Source organism: Misgurnus anguillicaudatus, chromosome 19, assembly GCF_027580225.2.
Source record: "Misgurnus anguillicaudatus chromosome 19, ASM2758022v2, whole genome shotgun sequence".
Taxonomy (NCBI): Eukaryota; Metazoa; Chordata; class Actinopteri; order Cypriniformes; family Cobitidae; genus Misgurnus; species Misgurnus anguillicaudatus.
This window is the reverse complement of record NC_073355.2, coordinates 50,971,303-50,993,416: the sequence shown is the minus strand read 5'-3', so window position 1 is coordinate 50,993,416 and position 22,114 is coordinate 50,971,303. Positions and strand designations below refer to the sequence as shown.

General features: G+C 37.5%; 3 protein-coding genes and 1 long non-coding RNA gene across 4 annotated transcripts in view; all 4 read right to left on the bottom strand.

Annotated features, from left to right (window-relative positions):
* LOC129422735 (uncharacterized) overlaps positions 1-22,114 on the bottom strand; it is a 62,624-nt gene that overhangs the window by 17,373 nt on the left and 23,137 nt on the right. The window lies entirely within an intron of this gene.
* The window catches only part of LOC129422909 (uncharacterized), a 176,439-nt gene that overhangs the window by 142,217 nt on the left and 12,108 nt on the right, over positions 1-22,114 (bottom strand). The gene's annotated exons all lie outside the window — the stretch shown is intronic.
* Positions 708-8,134, bottom strand: LOC129426459 (uncharacterized). Its single transcript, XM_055182759.2, has 3 exons — positions 7,030-8,134; positions 6,243-6,276; positions 708-2,093 (listed from the first exon to the last, which is right to left on the bottom strand). Exons 1-3 carry the CDS (start codon positions 8,130-8,132, stop codon positions 1,239-1,241), a joined length of 1,992 nt encoding a protein of 663 aa, XP_055038734.2. The 5' UTR covers positions 8,133-8,134; the 3' UTR covers positions 708-1,238.
* On the bottom strand, positions 18,796-20,341 carry LOC141350800 (uncharacterized). The gene is made up of 3 exons (XR_012358918.1): positions 20,108-20,341; positions 19,224-19,282; positions 18,796-19,041 (listed from the first exon to the last, which is right to left on the bottom strand). It is a non-coding gene; the product is annotated as an uncharacterized lncRNA (long non-coding RNA).

Here is a 22,114-nt window from a genome sequence, read left to right as displayed (position 1 = left end):
TACAAAGATGACAATGACACAGAGATACAAACATGCAAGAATCTTTAATAAAACTGACGACGATGAGAAACGGCACAGCTGTGACAACTGGTTTAAGTAATATTTTTAAATCTAAAGCATTCAATGACTCACTAATACATTTTTGCAATGAGGACGCGGAGGCTGATTGAGAATCCATTTGTGGTTGTTTATTAAAGGAAGTTGAAAACCACAGTAATGAACAAACAGACAGAAGATCTCAGTGGCGTAGCAAGTCAGTCCCGTACCCATATGCAAAAAAATTTGCGGGCCCCCTTAAGCCAAAGCCCCCCCAACCTTGCCCGTTAGCACTGTTAACTGGGGTGTGCAGGTCTGTTAACAACATGTACTTTTAATAAGGTAGTCAAATATTTTTACTTTACTTTTTTACTTTAAAGGGTAGATTTAAATAAAGAAAAATGAAATGTTTTGGGTAGTTTTTGACTCGTGACTAACTTCTCTGCCTTGTCTTTTCTCTTTAAGGCCCCACTTTTATGTTTATATTTATCCATCCTTAATGTTCATGTAGATAGCCGTTATAATAACCTTTCACACTGTGTTTTCTTTTTTTGGTGCGGTGATGCGTCATGTAAAAAAATGATGGCGTAGTAGTCTACGGCATCTGCGGAGTGCAAGAATTATGGAAAAATGAGAAATTATGTAGAAATAAGTAATCCCTACACATGATATGCATACAAAAATATATTTATTGCGGCCACAAATAAAAATTAAATTGAAAAAAAATGTTTTATTAAAAGCTGGGGCGGGCCCCCTATTGGCCCGGGCCCATTTGCACGTGCATACCCTTCATGCCCAGACGCTACGTCACTGGAAGATCTTATTACTGGATGAATGGTCAAACAGCCATAACACGCGCGGCCAGTATGAATGTGCCACTGGCCATCCGTGAAAGCAAAGCAACGAATGTGCGCTTCATCCACGCTTTAAACGCGCCATTTATGGAGTGAATTTTGTGCCATAATAATACAAACAAATCCAGCATTTTGCAAACAAACTCAATCTGTTTTGCAAAGGGAAAACTGGACTCTCAAACAAACAGAAAGCAAAGCAAAGAAACAAATTAATTTACTGTGTTTTGCAACAGATATTCTCTTAGTTAGATTTTTTTTACAAAAGTGACCAATGGTTTTGCTATCTGGAATTTTATACAAGTCTCCCAGAAAAACCCTGAATTTGTTTGTTCAATTATGGCACAAAAATCACTCCATGTTTCCCCGACTGTGAGCTTGCATGTGCTGATTAAGGACTGTTTGATAGGTGAAACTCTTTCCACATAGTTGACACGTGTAAGGTTTCTCTCCAGTATGAATCCTTACATGTATGTTAAGGTGAGCTTTTGTTCTGAAACTCTTTCCACAGTGATGACAGATGAATGGTTTCACTCCAGTGTGAAGTCTCATGTGTGCATTAAGGTTACACTTAAGTCCAAAACTCTTTCCACATTGATGACATGTGAACGGTTTCTCTCCAGTGTGAATTGTCTTGTGTCTCTTAGGATTCCCTTCTTTTGAAAAACTCTTTCCACATTGATGACATGTGAATGGTTTCTCTCCAGTGTGAACTCTCATGTGTTTCTTAAGTTCACTTCTATCTGAGAACCTCTTGTCACAATGCTGGCACGCGTGTGGCTTTTCTCCCCTGTGAGCCTTTATGTGCCGGTTAAGGCTCGATTGAAAGGTGAAACTCTTTCCACAATGTTGACAAGTGTAAGGTTTCTCTCCAGTGTGAGACCTCATGTGTTTCTTAAGGTTACCTGCAGTTGTAAAACTCTTTTCACAGTGATGGCACGCGTGTGGTTTCTCTCCAGTGTGAGTCCTCATGTGTACTTCAAGGTGAGCTTTTCTTCTGAAACTCTTTCCACACTGTTGACATGTTAAAGGTTTCTTCTTACTGTGAGCCCTCTTGTGATCTGCAGGACGTTCATCTTCACTGAAACTATTTTCACACTTTATGTCTTCTGTCTTCAGAGTTTCTTTCTGTGAAACATTATGGTTTATATTTACAATCTGATGTTTCTCATCCACTTCAGCTTGACTCTCCTCTTTCACTTCCATCATATCTAAAATGAAGACAGTAAATAGTTCATATTGATAAACCAGAATGACAAAACACATTTGAGATGTCATGAGATTGTCATGTATTCATGTTATTTTTTAATGTGAAGTACATTATGTTATTTCTTGTCAATTTCTGCTCTTGTAGTTTAACTCTTGTGCTGTGTTCAAAACCCTATAACACTTCTGGTGTTTACAATATCACCAAATATTGGATTCTATCTTTTTATCAACATGTTTTCTTTCACTTAGGACTGGTTTTGTATTTCTTTTTTGAATTATTATTCATAGGCAGTGTTGGGCAGTAACGCATTACTAAGTAACACATTACTGTAATTTGATTTATTTTAAGCAACGGAGTAATTTAACGCCTAATTTTGAAAATAGTAATTAGTTACATGCCCGGATTAATTTGTGTTACACCTGTGTTACTTTGTTGCTGACAGAATGCAGCATTTTATCATCTAGAGATTATAAATGAAAAATAGCTTTTTTCAAAATAAGCGGCAGGTGTTTGCTGGAACAGCGCTGAATTATAAACCTGAATTATAAAGTGAATGAGTGTAATCTATGAAATGACATGAATGGATTGACATGTTTCTGAATCTATGAACTTTTTAGTTCTCATTACCGAAACATGAGTTTGTAAATGCATATATTTAATGTAATATCATGTTGCGGTAATGATAATTTTTGATAATGATAATCTAAAAAAATGTAAATAATTCTATAGGAAATATTTTTAAACCCTCTAAAAATAATGATTATAGTAAGTTCATAAGAAGAAATCTTACATGTGCAAAAAAAATTGGCTTGAAGTTCAAGGGCTTTTTAAAAATCATGATGCTGGACACATTCTAAACCTGGATTTCGTGAGAATCACCCATGTATTATCTAAATTACTGACAAAGTCATTGACAAAAATTGTAACAAATTTTTAACAATTTATATGAGAATGAAATGAGACTTAAAGTTATAAAGATAACCTATTGAATTGACTGTTAGCGGTTGACTAACATTAACATTAAAAGGAAGCAGATGCAGAAAAAAGCCATAACTTATGGTAACTCTTTGTTAGATACATTTATAATATCAATTACATTACTTCATTTATTGTTACTAATAAAATGAATGTCTATATGATCAGAATATGATGTTAGAAGCTTTTGATTGATGTAAAAACAGAGAACTAATGTTAGGCAGCTATATGTGTTAAAGGAAAATTTTTATTTGTCCCTTGTTACCTTAGAGACTCCGATTGTTTAAGCTAATTCTCTTATCTTTAGTCATTTAGTTACGTTAACTTTCGTTACGTTAACTAAAGTGCATGTTACAATAGAGGTTTGAGGAATGTTATCAGAACGTTGAGGCAACGTTAGCAAATCGTTTGCCCCACAGGTCTGATCATCTTCCAAGAATTCATTAGGTGAATTTTTGCTATTGTTTTGTGGCCCAGGCAGCCTAAATTAGTTTGAGCATCATAGAGCACATATTAACACCTCTTCAGCCTGCTTATGGTCGTCTAATTATTATTCTTTTGTCTTTAATTACTCACACATTTCTAGTCACAATGTTTTAATTCCTCCATTCTTTGATCTACGTCTCACTTCACCTACTTTGACTCAAATGCCTTGCTTACAAAAATGCAAATGAATAAGCTTTACCAATCAATATTATTCCTAAAACCATCTCCCTTATATATTGTATGTAAGCTTAGCACACCATCAAAACATTTATTTTGACAAATTATTTGGATTAAAACCAAACTCACTTTATAACACCATAAATAACCATACATGCTCCGATGTGGCTTCGGATCACAATGAAACTGAAAAGAAATTATTTTATGGTATTTTGCACAGTGCTAATGCTATTGTCACTTTGCATAGCATTATAAATATACTGTATTGTTATGAAAATAGCAGACATGGTTTGAAGAACGCAGATAAACCAGATATATCATCTCAAATGTGTTTATTGTCTTCATGTTTCATCAGTCAAAACATCTTTATTTGCCTGTTATTGAACAACACAACAATTTCTACATGACTGTACTTACTGTGCGCCCTTTGGCTGTGAATTACGGTAGCCTTCAGTGGCTCATTAAAATGGCTTTCGTTTTTTTGATTAAATATAGAAATTGATTAAATATTACTCCTCTCTGCAAAAATTAGATATAAACATAAAAATGAAACAATATTTCTCCAACTTTCAATTAAAAGCCACGAGGGATGTTGTTTTGTTGACTGCCTTTATGACGACCATGCAGGAGTATTTTTCTCAGTAAGTGCGACTGAGGGTAATATTTCATTTAAAGCTCACGTAACACACGATGTTTCTGCATTTCTGATATCAATCTGGAGTACCTATAGAGTAGTATGACATCCTTTATATCTCTGAAGAGTCTTTAGTTTAATCAGACTTCTAAAAGAAAGATTAGCTTTACTGAATCTTTCCGATAACGTACGAAAAAATGAAGAAGGAGGAGTTATAACACGGGAGGAGCGAGTACGAGTCATGCAACACTATACAACACTTTTTTAACTTATGATTCACTACATGTTCGTGTCATTTATATAATATACACGCGCCTATTTCCAACATAAGACAGAAGTCTTACTTACCACGTGTAACTCGTCATGACCCGGTTCTGAAAATCCACCGCATCAAACACACACGCAAAACTCCGCTGCTAATCCGGATAATAAACTATATCCATTGTTTCCATGAGGCTGGATGTCTTCTCCTTACATCCAAAAACACACTTCTTATTGTGCCATTGTTGACTTTTGAAATTAAACAAAGCTGAGTGGCGTGATAAGCTGTTAGCAAGCTCTAGTGTCTCCCGCTGACTGACGGCTGGGCGGGGTTTTCCGGGGGAAGTTTTCCAGCGGAAGCCCATATAAAGAAGTGATACGTATCAAAAACCCCTGAAACGTCAGTTAGAACCGTAATCGAAAAAAATTAGCCGAAACTTGTACGAACCCTGGCGAAGTGCATTCGGCACAGAAATACTCTGAAACACGCCCAACTGCATTTTTGACACTTTGCCTACGTTTAGCATGAGGAAACAACTCTATAACTGTGTTAATAAGTCAGAATGCTTGAAATACCATTAACCCCCCCTTTAAAAAAACATTTGCATTTTAACCTTAGACTTGAAGGGGCGGTTTCCCAGACCAGGATTAGCTTAATCCAGGACTAGACCTTAGTTTAATTAGGAAATATAACTAGTTTTAACAAACATGTCTTACTAAAACATTACCTGTGTGCATTTTGAGGTAAAACAAAAGGCACTGATGTATTTTTAGATATGTAAGTGCAAGTTGTTTTCAGTTTGGAAAGCTCTTAAAAGTGTTTAAGTCTAGGACTAGTCTAATCCCTGTCCGGGAAACCGCCCCTAAATGTTTATGTTTAATCCACTATTGTATAATATATAATTGTTCTGCAGTCAATACACATTTTTTACTTCAATTACATCAGAAGTAACTGTAATTAAATTACCAAGTAATCCCTTACTTTCCTTTTTTTAGGATTACATAATTACTTATAGTTACACCCAACACTGACCAGGCAATATATGTAGTCTTAATTTGTGTGTTCAATCTGCATTTGAAAGGGATTGTAATCTAGCTAAATCAAATAAAATGACTCTAAATCAAGTAATTTTAGAATGCCAATGTCAACTCTAATCATAAAAATTTATTTTCTCAACAACAAAATTGTGGCCAGTAAAAATGCTGAGTGGATAGTCATACATTTACTTTGGGGGGCCACGAAAGGATGCATCATACACAGGGGGGCCGCAAGCCAAAAAAGTTGGAGAACCACTGCTCTAGATCATAAACATTAGTGTTTATATATGTTAACTATAAACTATTATAGCCACAACACAGGCAGCCAGTATGAATGTGCCACTGGCGCATCTGTGAAAACAAAGCGCAATATACACAAACTTCATCCACGTTTTGAAAGTGCCATTTATGGAGTGAATTTTGTGCCATAATTAAACAAACAAATCCAGAATTTTGCAAAAAAACTTGATCTGATTTGCAAAACGAAAACTCGACTCTCAAACAAACAGAAAGCGCTTTGCAAATACAACAGGCAATTTGAGAGAAAATGCATGTGTGTAACAAATAAATGTACCGTGTTTTGCACGAGGGGCAACCCTACGATCTCTCTGAGGAAACCAATGCAGAAGGGATTTTAAACTGCAATTCATCGACTGGCCACTAGAGGCTGCCTCCAAAAGGTAGTCAATTCCCATAGACCTCTATGTTAAAATGCCCAGCTTTAGAGCAGCAAAAAATTTTTTACAGCCGGGTACAAATTTTGTTAATAGTTTGTATAGCTAATTTTGCTCTTCATGACAACTGTGAGGGAGGTGAATGTTTTTGTAACTCATCCATTTAAAGGAACAGTATGTAAGAAATTTATATCAATTAATCATAAATGGCCCTGATATGTCAGTAGACATTAAGAAATAATTTTCATTTCAAATACTTATATCACTGACAACAGTGGTCTGGCCAGGATATTGTCATTTAAAAAGTGGAGTTGCAGCCCTCAACTGATGTTTATGTTGTCATTTTGTGTATTGGCCACCAGTTGTGTGATTGCAGTACCAGTTTTAGCCACACGTTTTGTGACGGGTGAACTGCCACTGCTGTCACAAGAGTCACGCTAGGTTTCAGCAACAAGACACCTCACATTCACCTACATCCCGCCTCTTTACCCATTTTCGGATATCCGCGAGTGATTCGCGATGACACATGGCCAAAATGGCGACAGTAGCCACAGTCTAGTTTTCTATGGTACTCAGTCTATGAGAGATTCTCTCAGCTTGATTTTCTCACAGATGTGACCTAGCATTTTATACTAGTCTCCTGTAAAAACCCTGCATTTGTTTGTTCAATCATGGCACAAAATTCACTCCATATTTTCCCCCCTGTGAGCTTTCATGTGCCATATAAGGGATGATTGAAAGGTAAACCTCTTTCCACACTGTTTACATGTGAACGGTTTTTCTCCGGTGTGAATTCTTGTGTGTTTCTTAAGAGCACCTTCACTTGTGAATCTCTTTTTACACTGAAGACATATGTAAGGTTTCTCTCCAGTGTGTCTTCTCATGTGAGTTTCAAGTCCACTTTTATCTCTGAAACTCTTTTCACACTGAAGACATGCGTGAGGTTTCTTTTCGCTGTGAGTTATCATGTGTGACTTAAGGTTGCTCCACCTACTAAAACTCTTTTCACACTGAAGACACGTGTGAGGTTTCTCTCCTGTGTGAATTGTAATGTGTGCTGTAAGGTTGACTTTAAATCTGAAACTTTGTTTACACTCATGACATGTGTAAGGTTTCTCTCCAGTGTGAATTCTTGCGTGGTCCTGAAGTTTACGTTTGTCTCTAAAACACTTTCCACACAGATGACACGTGAATAGTTTCTCTCCAGTGTGAGTTCTAGAATGTTTCTTAAGGGCACTTGCAGTTGTAAAACTCTTTCCACACTGATGACACGTGTAAGGTTTCTCTCCAGTGTGAACTCTTATGTGTATCTTAAGTTGAGTTTTATCTGGGAAACTCTTGTCACAATGATGGCATGCATATGGCTTTTCCCCAGGGTGAACTTCCATGTGCCTGAAAAGGGCTGTTTGAAAGGTAAAACTCTTTCCACATTGATGACAAGTGTAAGGTTTCTCTCCAGTGTGAGACATTGTGTGTTCCTTAAGTTTACTTGTATATGGGAACCTCTTGTCACAATGCTGGCACGCGTGTGGCTTTTCCCCACTGTGAGTTTTCTTGTGCTGGTTAAGGTTCGATTGAAAGGTGAAACTCTTTCCACACTGTTGACATGTGAAAGGTTTCTCCTCACTGTGAATCCTCTTGTGATCTTCAGGGCGTTCATCTTCACTGAAACTATTTTCACACTTTATGTCTTCTGTCTTCAGAGTTTCTTTCTGTGAAACATTATGGTTTATTTTTACAATCTGATGTTTCTCATCTACTTCAGCTTGACTCTCCTCTTTCACTTCCATCATATCTAAAATAAATACAGCAAATAGTTCATATTGATAAATCAGAGTAACAAAACACATCTGAGATTGTCATGTATCCATGTTATTTTTAATGTGAAGTACATTTTGTCATTTCTATTGTAAATTTCTGCTCTTGTAGTTTAACTTTTGTGCTGTGTTCAAAACAAAATAACACTTCTGGTGTTTACAATATCACCAAACATTGGATTCTATCTTTTTGTCAACTTGTTTTCTTTCAGTTAGGACTGGTTTTGCATTTCATTTTTGGGGTAATTAATCATAGGCCTACTTAATTATAACTTAAAAAATAAATAAATAGCATTATCTGTGAATAATTTTGCAAAATTCCAGTAATGTTGAAGGCTGGAAACATTACATGGGAATTAACAGGAATATATGAGAATTAATGGGAATAAACTGGCAATTTGACAAAATTGCGGAGATGTCAAACAGGAAACTTAAAAAAAAAACTCTTGCAGCTAGGGACGCACCGATATGGAAATTTTGGCCAATACCGATAACCGATAACTCTTTATATTTGGGGGGCGATAAACGATATATATATATAGGCCGATAAATATTCATATTATTTTCACAATGAAAAACTCCCAGACCACGGACATCTTGTCTTTGCGCTAGACTAGCATACTCTTAAGATTCTCATCTTCGTGCTATTTCACAAAAAGCACCAATCAAAACTCCACATGGCCAGCAATGAGCAAGTGAAGTGGTTCAACAAACCAAAATCATCCATCATTTATCGGTTTTCATTTATCGGCCTAATTTTGCTATCAGACCGATAACGATAATATTAAAAATAAGCAGTTATCGGCCGATAAAGATATGTCGGCCGATATATCGTGCATCCCTACTTGCATAATTGTTTAAAACAACAAGATTTAATGCAATTTCTTCCCTGCATATTACATGTACACTGCTTACTGAAGGGCCATTGAGGCCATGCCCCCTGCATGTACTTGCATTCTTTCAAAACATGCACAGATCATTTCTTGAATCCTGCACACAAAATAATGTCAAAATGTCCATATTTGCATGTTTTCACGTAAATTACATAAATGTCTTTAAAACTTCATTGTGCTGTGTGTAAGCTAGTGTGCAACAACATTATACAATTGTAAAGTCAAATACACTGACTGAAAAAAATATTTAGTTGAGATATTTAAATAGTAGTATCTAAAATGACCACACACACACTCTCACACACACACACACACACTCTCACACACACACACACACACTCTCACACACACACACACTCTCACACACTCACACACACACACACTCTCACACACTCACACACTCACACACTCACACACTCTCACACACTCTCACACACTCTCACACACTCTCACACACTCACACACACTCACACACACACTCACACACACTCACACACACTCACACACACACACACACACACACACACACTCACACACACACTCACACACACACTCTCACACACTCTCACACACTCTCACACACTCTCACACACTCTCACACACTCACACACACTCACACACACACACACACACACACACACACACACACACACACACACACACACAGGTTTCCATGTTTTGTGGGGACATTCCACAGACGTAATGGTTTTTATACTATACAAACTGTATTCTATTCCCCTTACCTACCCCATTCCCTAACCCCAACCATCACAGAAACCCTTCTACTACTTCACATTTTCAAGAAACATCATCTTGTTTGATTTATAAGCTTGTTTCCTCATGGGGACATCAAAATGTCCCCACAAGGTCACAAAAACATTGGTATTTCTATCTTTGTGGGGACAATTGGTCCCCACAACGTGATAATTACCAGGTTCACACACACACACACACACACACACACACACACACACAAATTAAAAGAGGACTACATCAAGTCAAGTAAGTTTTGATGATAAAACATGGATAAATATATTTGACCTAGAAAATACAACATTTATATTTAGATTTCTGATTTAAGCAAGTAAATTTGGAATATTTCCATTTAGTTCCTATAGAAAGTTTCTGGAAATATACACCGTGTGCACAATTATTAGGCAAGTTGTATTTTTAAGGATTACTTTAGTTATTGTACAACTACAGTGCTCTTGGTCAATTCAAAATGTTAACAAACCCTCAAACCTGAACATTTAAGTAGTAAAAGTGAAGTTTTGGCTTTCTTAAGAGAATATTTATTAGCCTGACGTTGTCATACTCAATTCTAATCAGAATTTGAGTCTGATACCACTCCATTGGGCTATGATTATGAGGCATGTCTCAACCGAAAAATGCTTCTGCACTCAATTGGATAGACATATGACCAATCAGAGCAACAGAGTCTGTGACTTTTTTTGAAATGACGTCTTTTGCAGCCTGACCGAACTGCTAGTTATTTCGCTACAATGACACTAACATTGTGATTATACTAAGTCAAAAGCCCTATTCGCACGGGATTAGTATTACCTGGTGACCTCTAGTGATTTGTAATAATTACAGAGGTTGTCTGTGATCTTAATCCCGTGCGAATCGGCCATGTCTGTAATTTGTAAAGTAAAAATTCCTCCGCAAATGACCTACCATATTTCGCCAAACACAGAGGTCCTCTGATAATATTAGTCCCGTGCGAATAGGCATCTCTGTAATTTGGCCAGCATTTGTTACCAGTGAGCCTTTTTTATTTATTTATTTTCTCAGTTTCTGCGCCTCTCGCACTGCAGCTGTGAAGCGCACATACAGAGACACATCCCTTCGATTTTTTTGGCTTTCATTGTGAATTTGAGGACTTTACTAGTATATTTCTAATTTTAAACTTCTAATCAGTCTCTCTCGTCCATCTTGATGATTAAAAATATGCAGAACTGTCAATATTTGCGATCTCTAAGTTTAGGTGGAGCTATGTCATGGTAAAGGAATTTCATTTGCGGTGATTTTGCGTGGCTTACTAGCGTGGTATACCTTGTTTATTAAAATTAGATTATTATTTCAATCCAGAACAACGAGATGCACTGAGGTAGAACGCAGGGTGCTATCTTTCCCATATATATATTATATTAAAGAACATTGTTTAGGCTTGAATGCAATACATATTAGGACATTTTCAATTTGTATCTATAACGTTTGAAATTAAGTTGTAAGATCATTTTTAGTCATTTGGCTTTTTTCATCATTTCAGAACAAGCTTAACTGCTATTCATAATAACTTATATTATATTACGTGTGTTCCTTGGTTGAAAATATGTAGAAATATATGCGAGTAAAAAAGTACAGAACAAAAACATTTAGCTCACGCGGAGCGAACGAAAAGCCGTTAATAAAGCAGACTCTCCGTAGAGGACGTGCTGAAACAGTCAAGTCGGCAGATGATCATGATGTTAATGTTTCACACAGATATTGTTGATGAAAAACTTGCATATCTAAATGTCCAGGCGAGAGTCAAGTGTTCAGTCAGTTAATATACAGCCAGACGTTACATTGGCTGCTGCCTCCTCGTCCACGGAGCGGAGAAATTCGGTTTTTATTAAAAGCGGTTTTAATGCTGGTAAGCAATCATATTTTGGCGCCTTGTATTTGTGTTGATCAGATAGTTAAAAGTAATTTTAATCTTTAAAACGGCATCTATGCAGAGGACGCTAATTCTGTCATCTCAGTTTCACTTTTTTCCCCACACGTTCACTCACTGTATGATTTAACGAAATATGATTTGGTAAAGGTATCTTTTACAGCATGTCGTGGTGTTGCGTGATAGTGTTATGCAAAGCCTCAACATTATATCGGGGAGATAGGTCAGTACATTTGAGTGAAATCACAGGCTTTGCTTATCCCGTGCGAACCGGCCACACGAAACTCAGACGTAGGGAGGTAATTTCTAAATCACACAGGGTCCCCAGGTAATACTAATCCCGTGCGAATAGTACATAAGTTAGTCAACACCTACTATAGCCCTATTCGGACGGGATTAGTTTTACAGGGAAACCTCTGAAAATATTGTGCTTCTCAGAGGTCCTCTGTGTTTTTAATCCCGTCCGAAACGGCCATGTCTGTGTTTTTCTCTGACGAAGAATTCCAGAGCAATTTACCTACTGTTTTTCACCGAACTCAGAGGTCCTCTAAGAAATTTAATCCCGTCCGGATGCAAATGTCTGTGTTTGCCCGCAATATCTTTTGAAAACGCGGTTCATTTCGTGTTTTGGCCAACGTGATCTGCCTTAAGGTCTTACTAATGCGCGTATATTGTATTTCCTGAGTCCCATTCATTCAGGTATGAATGTTTTTTCACATTCGGCAAAATAAAATAATTAAATCAAGACGAGCTGAATATAAAACACTGTTAAGACTAAACACTGTTATATCATTAACGTTATAAAAAAACTCCGTTCAAAGTTGTTCAACTCCTGAATGGTAATGTTAATTAATAAAGATATTAAATTTTATTAATCATTATTTCTTTATTTCTTTGTGTTTATTATAAGCAGACAGTTATATAAAACACGTAGGCTAACGTTACTTTAGTAGGATTTGTATATTTTATTTTGATTTGTTAAAATTAAATGAATAAATTACATGTTCTGTCATAATTTTACATTTAAAGCAAAATATTAAACATTACAAACTAGGGATCGACCGATATGGATTTTTTTGTGCCGATGCCGATACCGATTTTTTTCCATCAGCTTTAGCCGATGACCGATACAGGCTGCCGATTTTCTTTAGCCGATATTTGGAGCCGATACTGCTTTTTCTCATTCAGTTTATATCATAAAAATGACACAATGATAAAACCAAATGTTACAGCTCTTAATTTAAAAAAGGAACATTTATTGAACTATATTTAACAAATAGTAAAAACAGGTGAGGTAGAACAAGTAAGAAAATTCAGTGCTGCTTAAAATACATAAATAAAATAATAATTACACCATTGCACACAGTAGCAGCAACCAAGCAGCATAACAAGGGGAACACTGTACTTTATCCATGAAAGTAACCAACTATTTACAACCTATTTAATGCTTAGGTCTAAGTTTTAGTGCACTTAACTTAATCTCTTGTAGAGCAAATGTCTTTAATAAGAAGACAAGGAAAATGTAAACAGCAATACTGATCAAAAAAACAACTTAAAAAGAATTCTGATTAACATGCCAATTGCCCCACTTCTGTACCTCACACACTCTCTTGCCCTATAATAAATGCGAGGGATAGATAGTTTGCCTCAGCTCGCTTAAAACGCATAAAACTGAACAAATACATGAGGATTTGTGTACGGACTTCGGTCAGATAGTAGAGCGCGTGCACGTGGGAGAGGTGCAGTGAGACATGGATGAGAGAGTGCATGTATCTTTGCGCTCCCAGTGAACAGAAATGTTGACAAAACTTACAAAAAAACACTTCTCCGGTCACATAAAAGTCATGTGGGAACTGTATGGAACTAAGTGCTTTGAGTCGAATTTCTTATTTTTTTCGCTGACGAAAATTTCGCGAAACTCCGTAACAAACGTATGCAACCATGAACTGCGCTCTCCACAATGACGAGAAACTATCAGCAATGGATATTAATTTTTCGCCTTTTACTACTACATATATTTATGGAAATGAAAATTAAAAACCCAGCATGTCCAGCTATGATCAGCTGTTCGGCATTATGAGCACGCGTCGCGTCCAAACGTCAGACTGGTGGTCGCTGAATAAAACTCCTATAAATACCACGAAATCACGGAACAACGTCAGCATTATTTAATCCTATGACCAGTGTTCGTAACAGCTGCCGTATGCATACGGTTAGCCTAAAGGCTATTTGAAGCTCCCTAAATACAATGGCAAGCAGTTTTATAGGCATTTGCGTTTTCCATTATGACCACCAAACTTTCTTAGCTATGATTGCACGCACATATAGAGCAACATGCTTACACGTTCAAAGTATATGGCAATATTTCAGTCAAACGGTTAAAAGATGCTTTGAAGTTTAAAACTTACCAGAGCAGGCTTGGAGCGCTCCGCTCTGCTAGTGGGGGGAGGGGCAATGCACGGGCTGCAGGCAGCCTCAAAGAACACAGAGCTGCCTGTGGGCGCCTGTCTGTAATTAATGCCGGGGAAAAGCTATCGGCGAACGCAAGCCGCGAATCGGCCGATGCCGATACACCTAAAACCTGCTAAAATCGGCCCGATGTATCGGCCGGCCGATATATCGGTCGATCACTATTACAAACACGCGTATCCAGAGCACATGCTCTTCCCCATCTCTGGAATAGCCTGCAACATTTTAATCCCGTCTGAATCGGTACATAAAATCACAGACGTCCTGGGGGACACGTTGAAACTCAAACGTCGTTTGGAAAACTAATCCCGTCTGAATAGTGCTTATGTTTACAAAATCTCATTTATATCACAACATTAAAGGCGGAGTCCACGATGTTTGAAAAACGCTTTGGAAAAGGAGACAGGCCGACTACCAAAACACACTTATAGCCAATCAGCAGTAAGGGGCGTGTCTACTAACCAACATCCTTGCCGGGTTGCGTATGTGTGGGGCGGGTCTATCAACAGAAGGTCCAGATTCTATTGGGGTAGGGGCGTGTTTGTTTACATGATTTCAAATATCAACATTGGCTTTCAAACATCGTGGACTCCGCCTTTAAGTATTTACTAAGTCATACAGTCAGACTATCTCTTACCATTTGTACATTAGGTGAACTTCATCCACGATGATAGCCATTACGTTTGCTTGAAAAATATCGGAGCTTAGCATGTCTCTCCAGTTATTCAGCAACCACGATTCCGGGGTTCCGAAAAGAAGCTGGCAACGACTGCTAATTATATCCATCTCGTCGTGCACACCGAGTTGCATCACCGTGACACTCATTTCAGTTGCTTCTTTAACTTGGTCTTCCATAAGTGTGAATCCCATAGGAAGGACGGCAAAAACATCTTTCCGATCAACAAATGCCTTGATCGCGTTTCTCTGTTCCTCTTTTAAAATCAATGATCTGTCTATCTTTTAGAACAGACTCAATGTCAGAATCCACACATCTGAATTCTACAGCAGCAGCCATTTCTTTGTAAGTAGATTCAACACAAGTGCTATTTGGTGACGTGGTTGATTACGTTACTGTTGATCATCTGTCCATCATCGTATAAAGCACGCCCTGACAATTTGATTGGTCGACCAGCTTTGGGTCTCGCATAGTAGCTCCTCAACGGAGACCGATCTTCTGTCCTCAAAATGTTGTGGGCGGGGCTAAGATCGGCTGGCACCCAGGCTAAATATTTGTATGTGCACCATTATTAGGCAAATATTAGTGTGCAGAGTTATTAGGCAACTAAATAAAAAACAAAGATTTTCCCATCTCACTTGTTTTTTTCACCTGTTAAAGTGAGAATAATAAACAAACTCTAAATTTACAAAATAAACATTTCTGAAATAAAAAAAATAAAAACCAGTGACCAATATAGTCACCCTTCTTTTCGATAACAGTCACAAGCCTTCCATTCACGGATTCAGTCAGTTTCTTGATCTGGTAAGAATCAACGTTTTGTGCAGCCGCAACCACAGCCTCCCAGACACTGTTCAGAGAGGTGTACGGTTTACCTTCACTGTAAATGTCCTGCTTAAGAAGGGATCAAAAGTTCTCAATAGGGTTTAAGTCAGGTGAAGAAGGGGGGCCAGGTCATTAGTTTTTCATCTTTAAGGCCTTTACTGGCCAGCCACGCAGTGGAGTACTTTGATGCATGTGATGGAGCATTGTGTTACAGAGGTCAAACGTTTCCTGTAGTTTTTCACCAGGCTTGTTAACACTGCAGGAGGGATTTTGGCCCAGTCTTCCACACAGATCTTCTCTAGATCAGTCAGGTTGAGAAACACAGAGTTTGAGCTCCCGCCCAAAATTATCTATTGGGTTTAGGTCTGGAGACTGGCTAGGCCACGTCAGAACCTTGATATGCTTCTTACAGAGCCACTCCTTGGTTATCCTGGCTGCGTGCTTTGGATCATCATCACGTTGGAAGACCCAGCCTCGACCCATCTTCAATGCTCTAACTGAGGGAAGGAGGTTGTTGCCCAAAATCTCACAATACATGGCACCGGTCATCCTCTCCTTTAATACAGTGCAGTCGCCCTGTCCCATGTGCAGAAAAACACCCCCAAAAGCATGATGCTACCACCCTCATGCTTCACAATTGGGATGGTGTTCTTGGGATGGTACTCATCATCATTCTTCTTCCTCCAAACACGTTTACTGGAATTATGACCAAAAAGTTATATTTTGGTCTCATCTGACCACATGACTTTCTCCCATGACTCCTCTGGATCATCCAAATGGTCATTGGCAAACTTAAACCAGCACATGTCCAGGCTCGCCTTAAGCAGGGGAACCTTCCGTGCATGCATGATTTCAAACCATGACGCCTTTGTGTATTACCAACAGTTACTTTGGAAACGGTGGTCCCAGCTCTTTTCAGGTCATTGACCAGCTCCTCCCGTGTAGTTCTGGGCTGATTTCTCACCTTTCTTAGGATCATTGAGACCCCACGAGGTGAGATCTTGCATGGAGCCCCAGTCCGAGGGAGATTGACAGTCATGTTTAGCTTCTTCTATTTTCTAAAGATTGCTCCAACAGGGACCTTTTTTCACCAAGCTGCTTGGCAATTTCCCCGTAGCTCTTTCCAGCCTTGTGGAGGTGTACAATTGTAGTGTCTTTGGACAGCTGTTTGGTTTTAGCCATGTTAGTAGTTGGATTCTTACTGATTGTATGGGGTGGACAGGTGTCTTTATGCAGCTAACGACCTCAAACAGGTGCATCTAATTTAGGATAATAAATGGAGTGGAGGTGGACATTTTAAAGGCAGACTAACAGGTCTTTGAGGGTCAGAATTTTAGCTGACAGACAGGTGTTTAAATACTTATTTGCAGCTGTATCATACAAATAAATAGTTAAAAAATCATATATTGTGTATATATATTTTTTTAGATTATGTCTCTCACAGTGGACATGCACCTACGATGACAATTTCATACCCCTCCATGATTTCTAAGTGGGAGAACTTGCAAAATAGCAGGGTCAGGGAGCTACACTGCGACCAAAATGGTCGCATATGCGACCTTTTGAACTGCCGTTGCTACCCTAATTTTTAATGGGTCGCAAATGTGCTACCTAATGTTTTAGACAATATGCTATGATTTACTATGAGCATTTATTAAAACAGAAATGTGGATTTTAAGAATACGTTTTATAACGTGCTCTGAGCCTTCAACACGTTGGCTTCATTTTGTGTGAAAGCACGTCGTGTCTCTCCCTATCAGTGTGCGTTTGCGTGCTCAGCTGTTTCTCAATGAATTAGGTGCGACGCGGCGCAAGCGCACTGTCTTCCATGTTTCTGAACTTGAGCAGAGGTCTTTCTTCACTGAGGACGCGGGACCCGTATGGTTCCGGGTTTATATTTTAAATGGTCTGTCGGGTCCGGTTAGGTCCTAGTTTAATTACTTTAGGTCGCTAGTCTGATTAATATTGTGTTTATAACCCGAGTCGATCGGAAAACGGCCATGAGCGCTACCGCGCTAAAGCTCGAGTGCAGTTTTAGCGTGCCTTCGGTTTCTATGGCGATGGTTCTTGTTACGACCACGCGCTGCATTTTCTTTATAACATTTTTTTAATAATCTTATTATTAATAAACCATTTCTTTTCTAAAACCATATCCATATTAAGTTTGGACAGAGATTGAAGCAAAAAGCAATGCTAATGTCAAGCCAATTGCACTGAACGAGCAAAGCAATGTAAAGTCTGTCACCGGGACAGCAATTAGACTTTTAAATCTGAAATAATGAATGGATTAAGCTTTTTAAATCGGCAAGAGAGAAATAGAAAGATAGAGCAGAAGCAGTAAAAGTGCCTATCTAATAGAAATTATTACCATTATAACATCAGTCATAACATCAGTCACATTTATAATATACAGACCTGCACTGTCTATTAATATACTATACATAGTATTGTATTATATTATATTGAGTTTGATAAAAGGGGTCTAATTGCTTCATATCAGTGCAAAAACAGTAAGTGCTTTCGTGGTGCTTTGACAAACAGTGTCAGCTTTGTTAATGGCAGAGAAAGTTTGGGGTGGTTAGATTGATGAAATATAATGTGAAATTAATATTAATTTTCAATAAATCAAAGTATTGTGTTGTCACACATTATTAGTTCTTCGTCACATGTATAGGAGACCATTATTTGTCAGTGGGTAATGATTGCCCTTTTCACCGGCTACCACCACCAAGTAAATTTCAGATCTGTGTGAAACACTGACTGCAACGTTTAAGAAAACAAGAAGGCATGTGGTTTAAAAGATGGCAAGTAAAATAAAAAGCATATCTGTATGCAATACAGTTTCATTATTGTTCATTATTATCCAGAGCGCCTTAATATATCTTGAAAAAAATATGTGCGACCAAATCATATTTTGCGCCAGTAACTGAAAAAGTTGGTAGCGCAAGTGCCACCAGTGGAAAAGGTTAGTGTAGTTCCCTGAGGGTGTTCAAATACTTATTTTCCTCACTGTATATTGTATATTTTTCTACTGAAAGTTATCATCTCATGGATTTTAGTTTATTTTCCCCTCACGTTTCTCAATGTTTTTATGATTAATCCTCAACCATCAATAATAAAGATTGAAAAATAGGCACCAACCTATTTGTTCCTCAGTATCTTCATCCTTTATTCTGCATGGTTGTGGATCTGTCATCTTCTCAAGCTCCTCCTTCACCAGCATCAACATTATGTCATGAAGATTTCAGTTGTCACACATGGAGTGATTTCTCTGTGTGTTTGACTCCAGCATTTATTGGTGGATTGTTGTAGGAGGAGCTTCACTGAAGGTCTCAATCACTTTCACTTTATGGTTGTGAACTAAAGTTGAAAGAAGAGACATTAAAACATTTAATGTCAGTAAAACATTCACCATCTGTTTCAGACTTTTTAATGTTTTAGTTGTTTAGTTTATTTATGACAGATAATGAGTTTCTAATGTTGCCATAGATAATAATGCCATAGATCAAATATATTTATCCAAGTTCATCATTAAAACTTACTTGACTTTATGTAGTCTTTGGGGGTCAAATGCAAGTGTGGCTTCTGTAGTAGTCAAGGCCTAAAAATGGAGAAGAATAAAACCCCTTAATTATATATGGAGGATTTCAGTGTGATTAAGACTGTATGGGGGGATGAAGGAGCATGGATGGATGAATGTGTGGATATCTATCTATTATAGGCAGAAATATAAACAATATCAACCTTTAGTACTATATAGACAGAATTTTATTGAATTATTTGTGTTTAAACAAAATTTTCTATAAGGTGTCACAACAAACCCTCTGTTCACAATCAAACCAACTGAGGTAACGTTTACACTCCTGTCACTTTCTTTGTAATTGTACGATAACGGTAGATTTCACAAACAAACTTTAAGGGGCAGTTTCCAGGACAGGGTTTAGATTAATCCAGATTAATCCTAGTTATTTTAGGCCATTTAATTTGTTTTACAAACATATCTTACAAAAACAACAACTTGTGTGCATACTGAGACAAAACAATGGCAATGATGTATTTACACTACGTCAGTGCGAGCTGTTTTCAGTCAAGACAACTCAAATATCCATTTTAGTCTGGGAATCTGCCCTCAAGTGTTCATTTGTAGCAGAGATGTGTGTGTTGATTGTGTAAAACATATTTTTGAATGATAGAGCCAAAGCCATGAAGCCTTAGTTTGTACCCCGCTCTCCCCTAACGTTACTAAATATAAAAGGTAAATAGAAACTATAATAAGAAGTGATAAATACACATGCAGTTCTCAGGTAATTTTAAAGTTGTCTGAATAGCGCACATCTTCTGTTTTTAGTCATCGATCTCCACAGTACACTGGTTCATAATACATAAAATATTTAATAATATTGGTATTAAACGTGCTGGACATTACCTCAAAGTACACAACTGTATGAGTCAGGAGATGTTTTTGACGCTGTCCGGACAGTCCGGGTCAGATTTTCAACTTCATCTCACTGCTAACGGTTAGCGTATTAAGAAATCCTGTCTTCTGTTGACAAACCAATAAAATAATCGAATACGGATTAATTATTTCAATGTACACCGATGCATTTACACGTGAAGACACCAGGCTCTATTGACGATCGCTTTGAACACTGATTCGCGGGGCTTCAAAACGAATCTTTTGATTCGAATCTTCTTCTTCTGGAGTTTTATGGCGGTTGGTAACCCAACTTATGGTGCAGTACCGCCACCTGCTGAACTGAAGTATGGCGCACAGACGGGCAAGGAAATAAAAAAACAAAATTGTCCTAAAAAACACTAAGGGGTGGTTTCCCGGACAGTGATTATCTTAAGCCAGGACTATGCCTTAGTTTAATTAGGAAATATACCTAGTTTAAACAAACATGGCTTACTAAAAACATTACTTGTGTGTGCATTTTGAGGCAAAACAAAGGGTACTGATTAGGGCTGTGTATCGCCAACAGTTTCCCGATTCGATACGTATCCCGATACGATGCGCATCACGATACAAGACTATTACATTTTTGTTCAGAATTAAGTAACATTATTACTATTATTGTTTAATGTACATTGAATAAGCAGTGTTGTAACAGTTGTCTTTTTGCCATTCATTTATTAGCTTTTGGTGTGACTCATAGAAATTCATAAAATCTCAGAGTTAATACTTAATACTTTTGTTATTTTTAAACAGTTTTACAAAGAAAAAGTGTCTTACTCTAGGCATTATATTTGTCTCTCATTTCATTATTCTATATCTATTTATATATGTGTAAACATGCAGTCAGACTTCAGAAATCAGATTATTAATGTGACAGCTATAGTTTGAAGTAGCTCTGTATCTCTTCTCTAGATGTAAACTTTTCACATGCAAATCTTTGTCGTGTTTCTTCTCTAATGCGTTAGTACTGTTTTATAAGAGAGCGACTAATAAGTATAGGCTAAGATATCTTCGCTTTCATACTGAACTCATTGATTTTAAATACGTGTGAGAGAGAGAGGGAGAGAGAGAGAGAGCGGCTCGCAGGCACGTGCGCCAGCGAGACAGACACGTAAAGTTAAAAGTATACCCGCTACCTTTAACTCTACGTACTCTGCGGGACACATGCGTCCTTTCCATATAGATCACGCATCAGCAGCGATTGGTCACGTTACTTTAAAAAGTGCATCCGAATCGATACGGAAGATGCTGTATCGATGCGCGCATCGTCAGGCGTCCATGACGATGTATCGTCGTATCGATATTTTGAACACAGCACTAGTATTGATGTATTTTAAGATATGTCAGTGCAAGTTGTTTTTAGTTTGGACAGCTCTTACATTTATTTTAGTCTAGGACGAGTCTAACCCCTGTCCGGGAAACCGCCCCTATATTATCCCATATGACCCTATATCTTTAACAAATTTTATGTCTCTAGACTTCTATTGCTCTAAATTACATTTCAAAAAGCTTTGTATAGTTTTTATGCCCAATTTTTCCATTTCCGAATTAATGATATTCTTTCATTTTCATACTATTAATAAAATATGCTCTATTGTCTCTGTTTGACCACAATGTCTACATTTACCTGTTGCATGCTTTCCTATTTAAAAAAATGAATTATTTAGTCCAGAATGTCAGATTTGAAGACATGAAATTATATAACTGTTTGGCTTTAAACTTAATGTTTAAGATTAGGCATCTCATGGTTTAAATTTTAATTATTATTTCTTTTGCACACATGTGAATTGACCACTATATATGTTTTTTGGTATATACAATCAACCCCAAATACCAATTTATTATTGAATTATCAGTTTAATGGACTTCTTAAAGTTAGCAAATTTGCAAATAGAGCATGTAAACACTGACAATATATTTACACTGGAATATAGGGTTGTTATAAAAATCTAAATAAAGAGGAAGGCAGTCGACATA

Excerpts from the sequence above, each read along its gene's own strand:
- LOC129426459 (XM_055182759.2), bottom strand. The coding sequence starts at position 8,132 with ATGGAAGTGAAAGAGGAGAGTCAAGCTGAAGTAGATGAGAAACATCAG. Across the intron at positions 6,277-7,029 it reads CACAGGGGGGAAAATATGGA|AGAGATCGTAGGGTTGCCCC; the intron begins GTGAATTTTGTG and ends TGGTTTCCTCAG. Across the intron at positions 2,094-6,242 it reads TGCCCCTCGTGCAAAACACG|ATGGAAGTGAAAGAGGAGAG; the intron begins GTACATTTATTT and ends ATTTTAGATATG.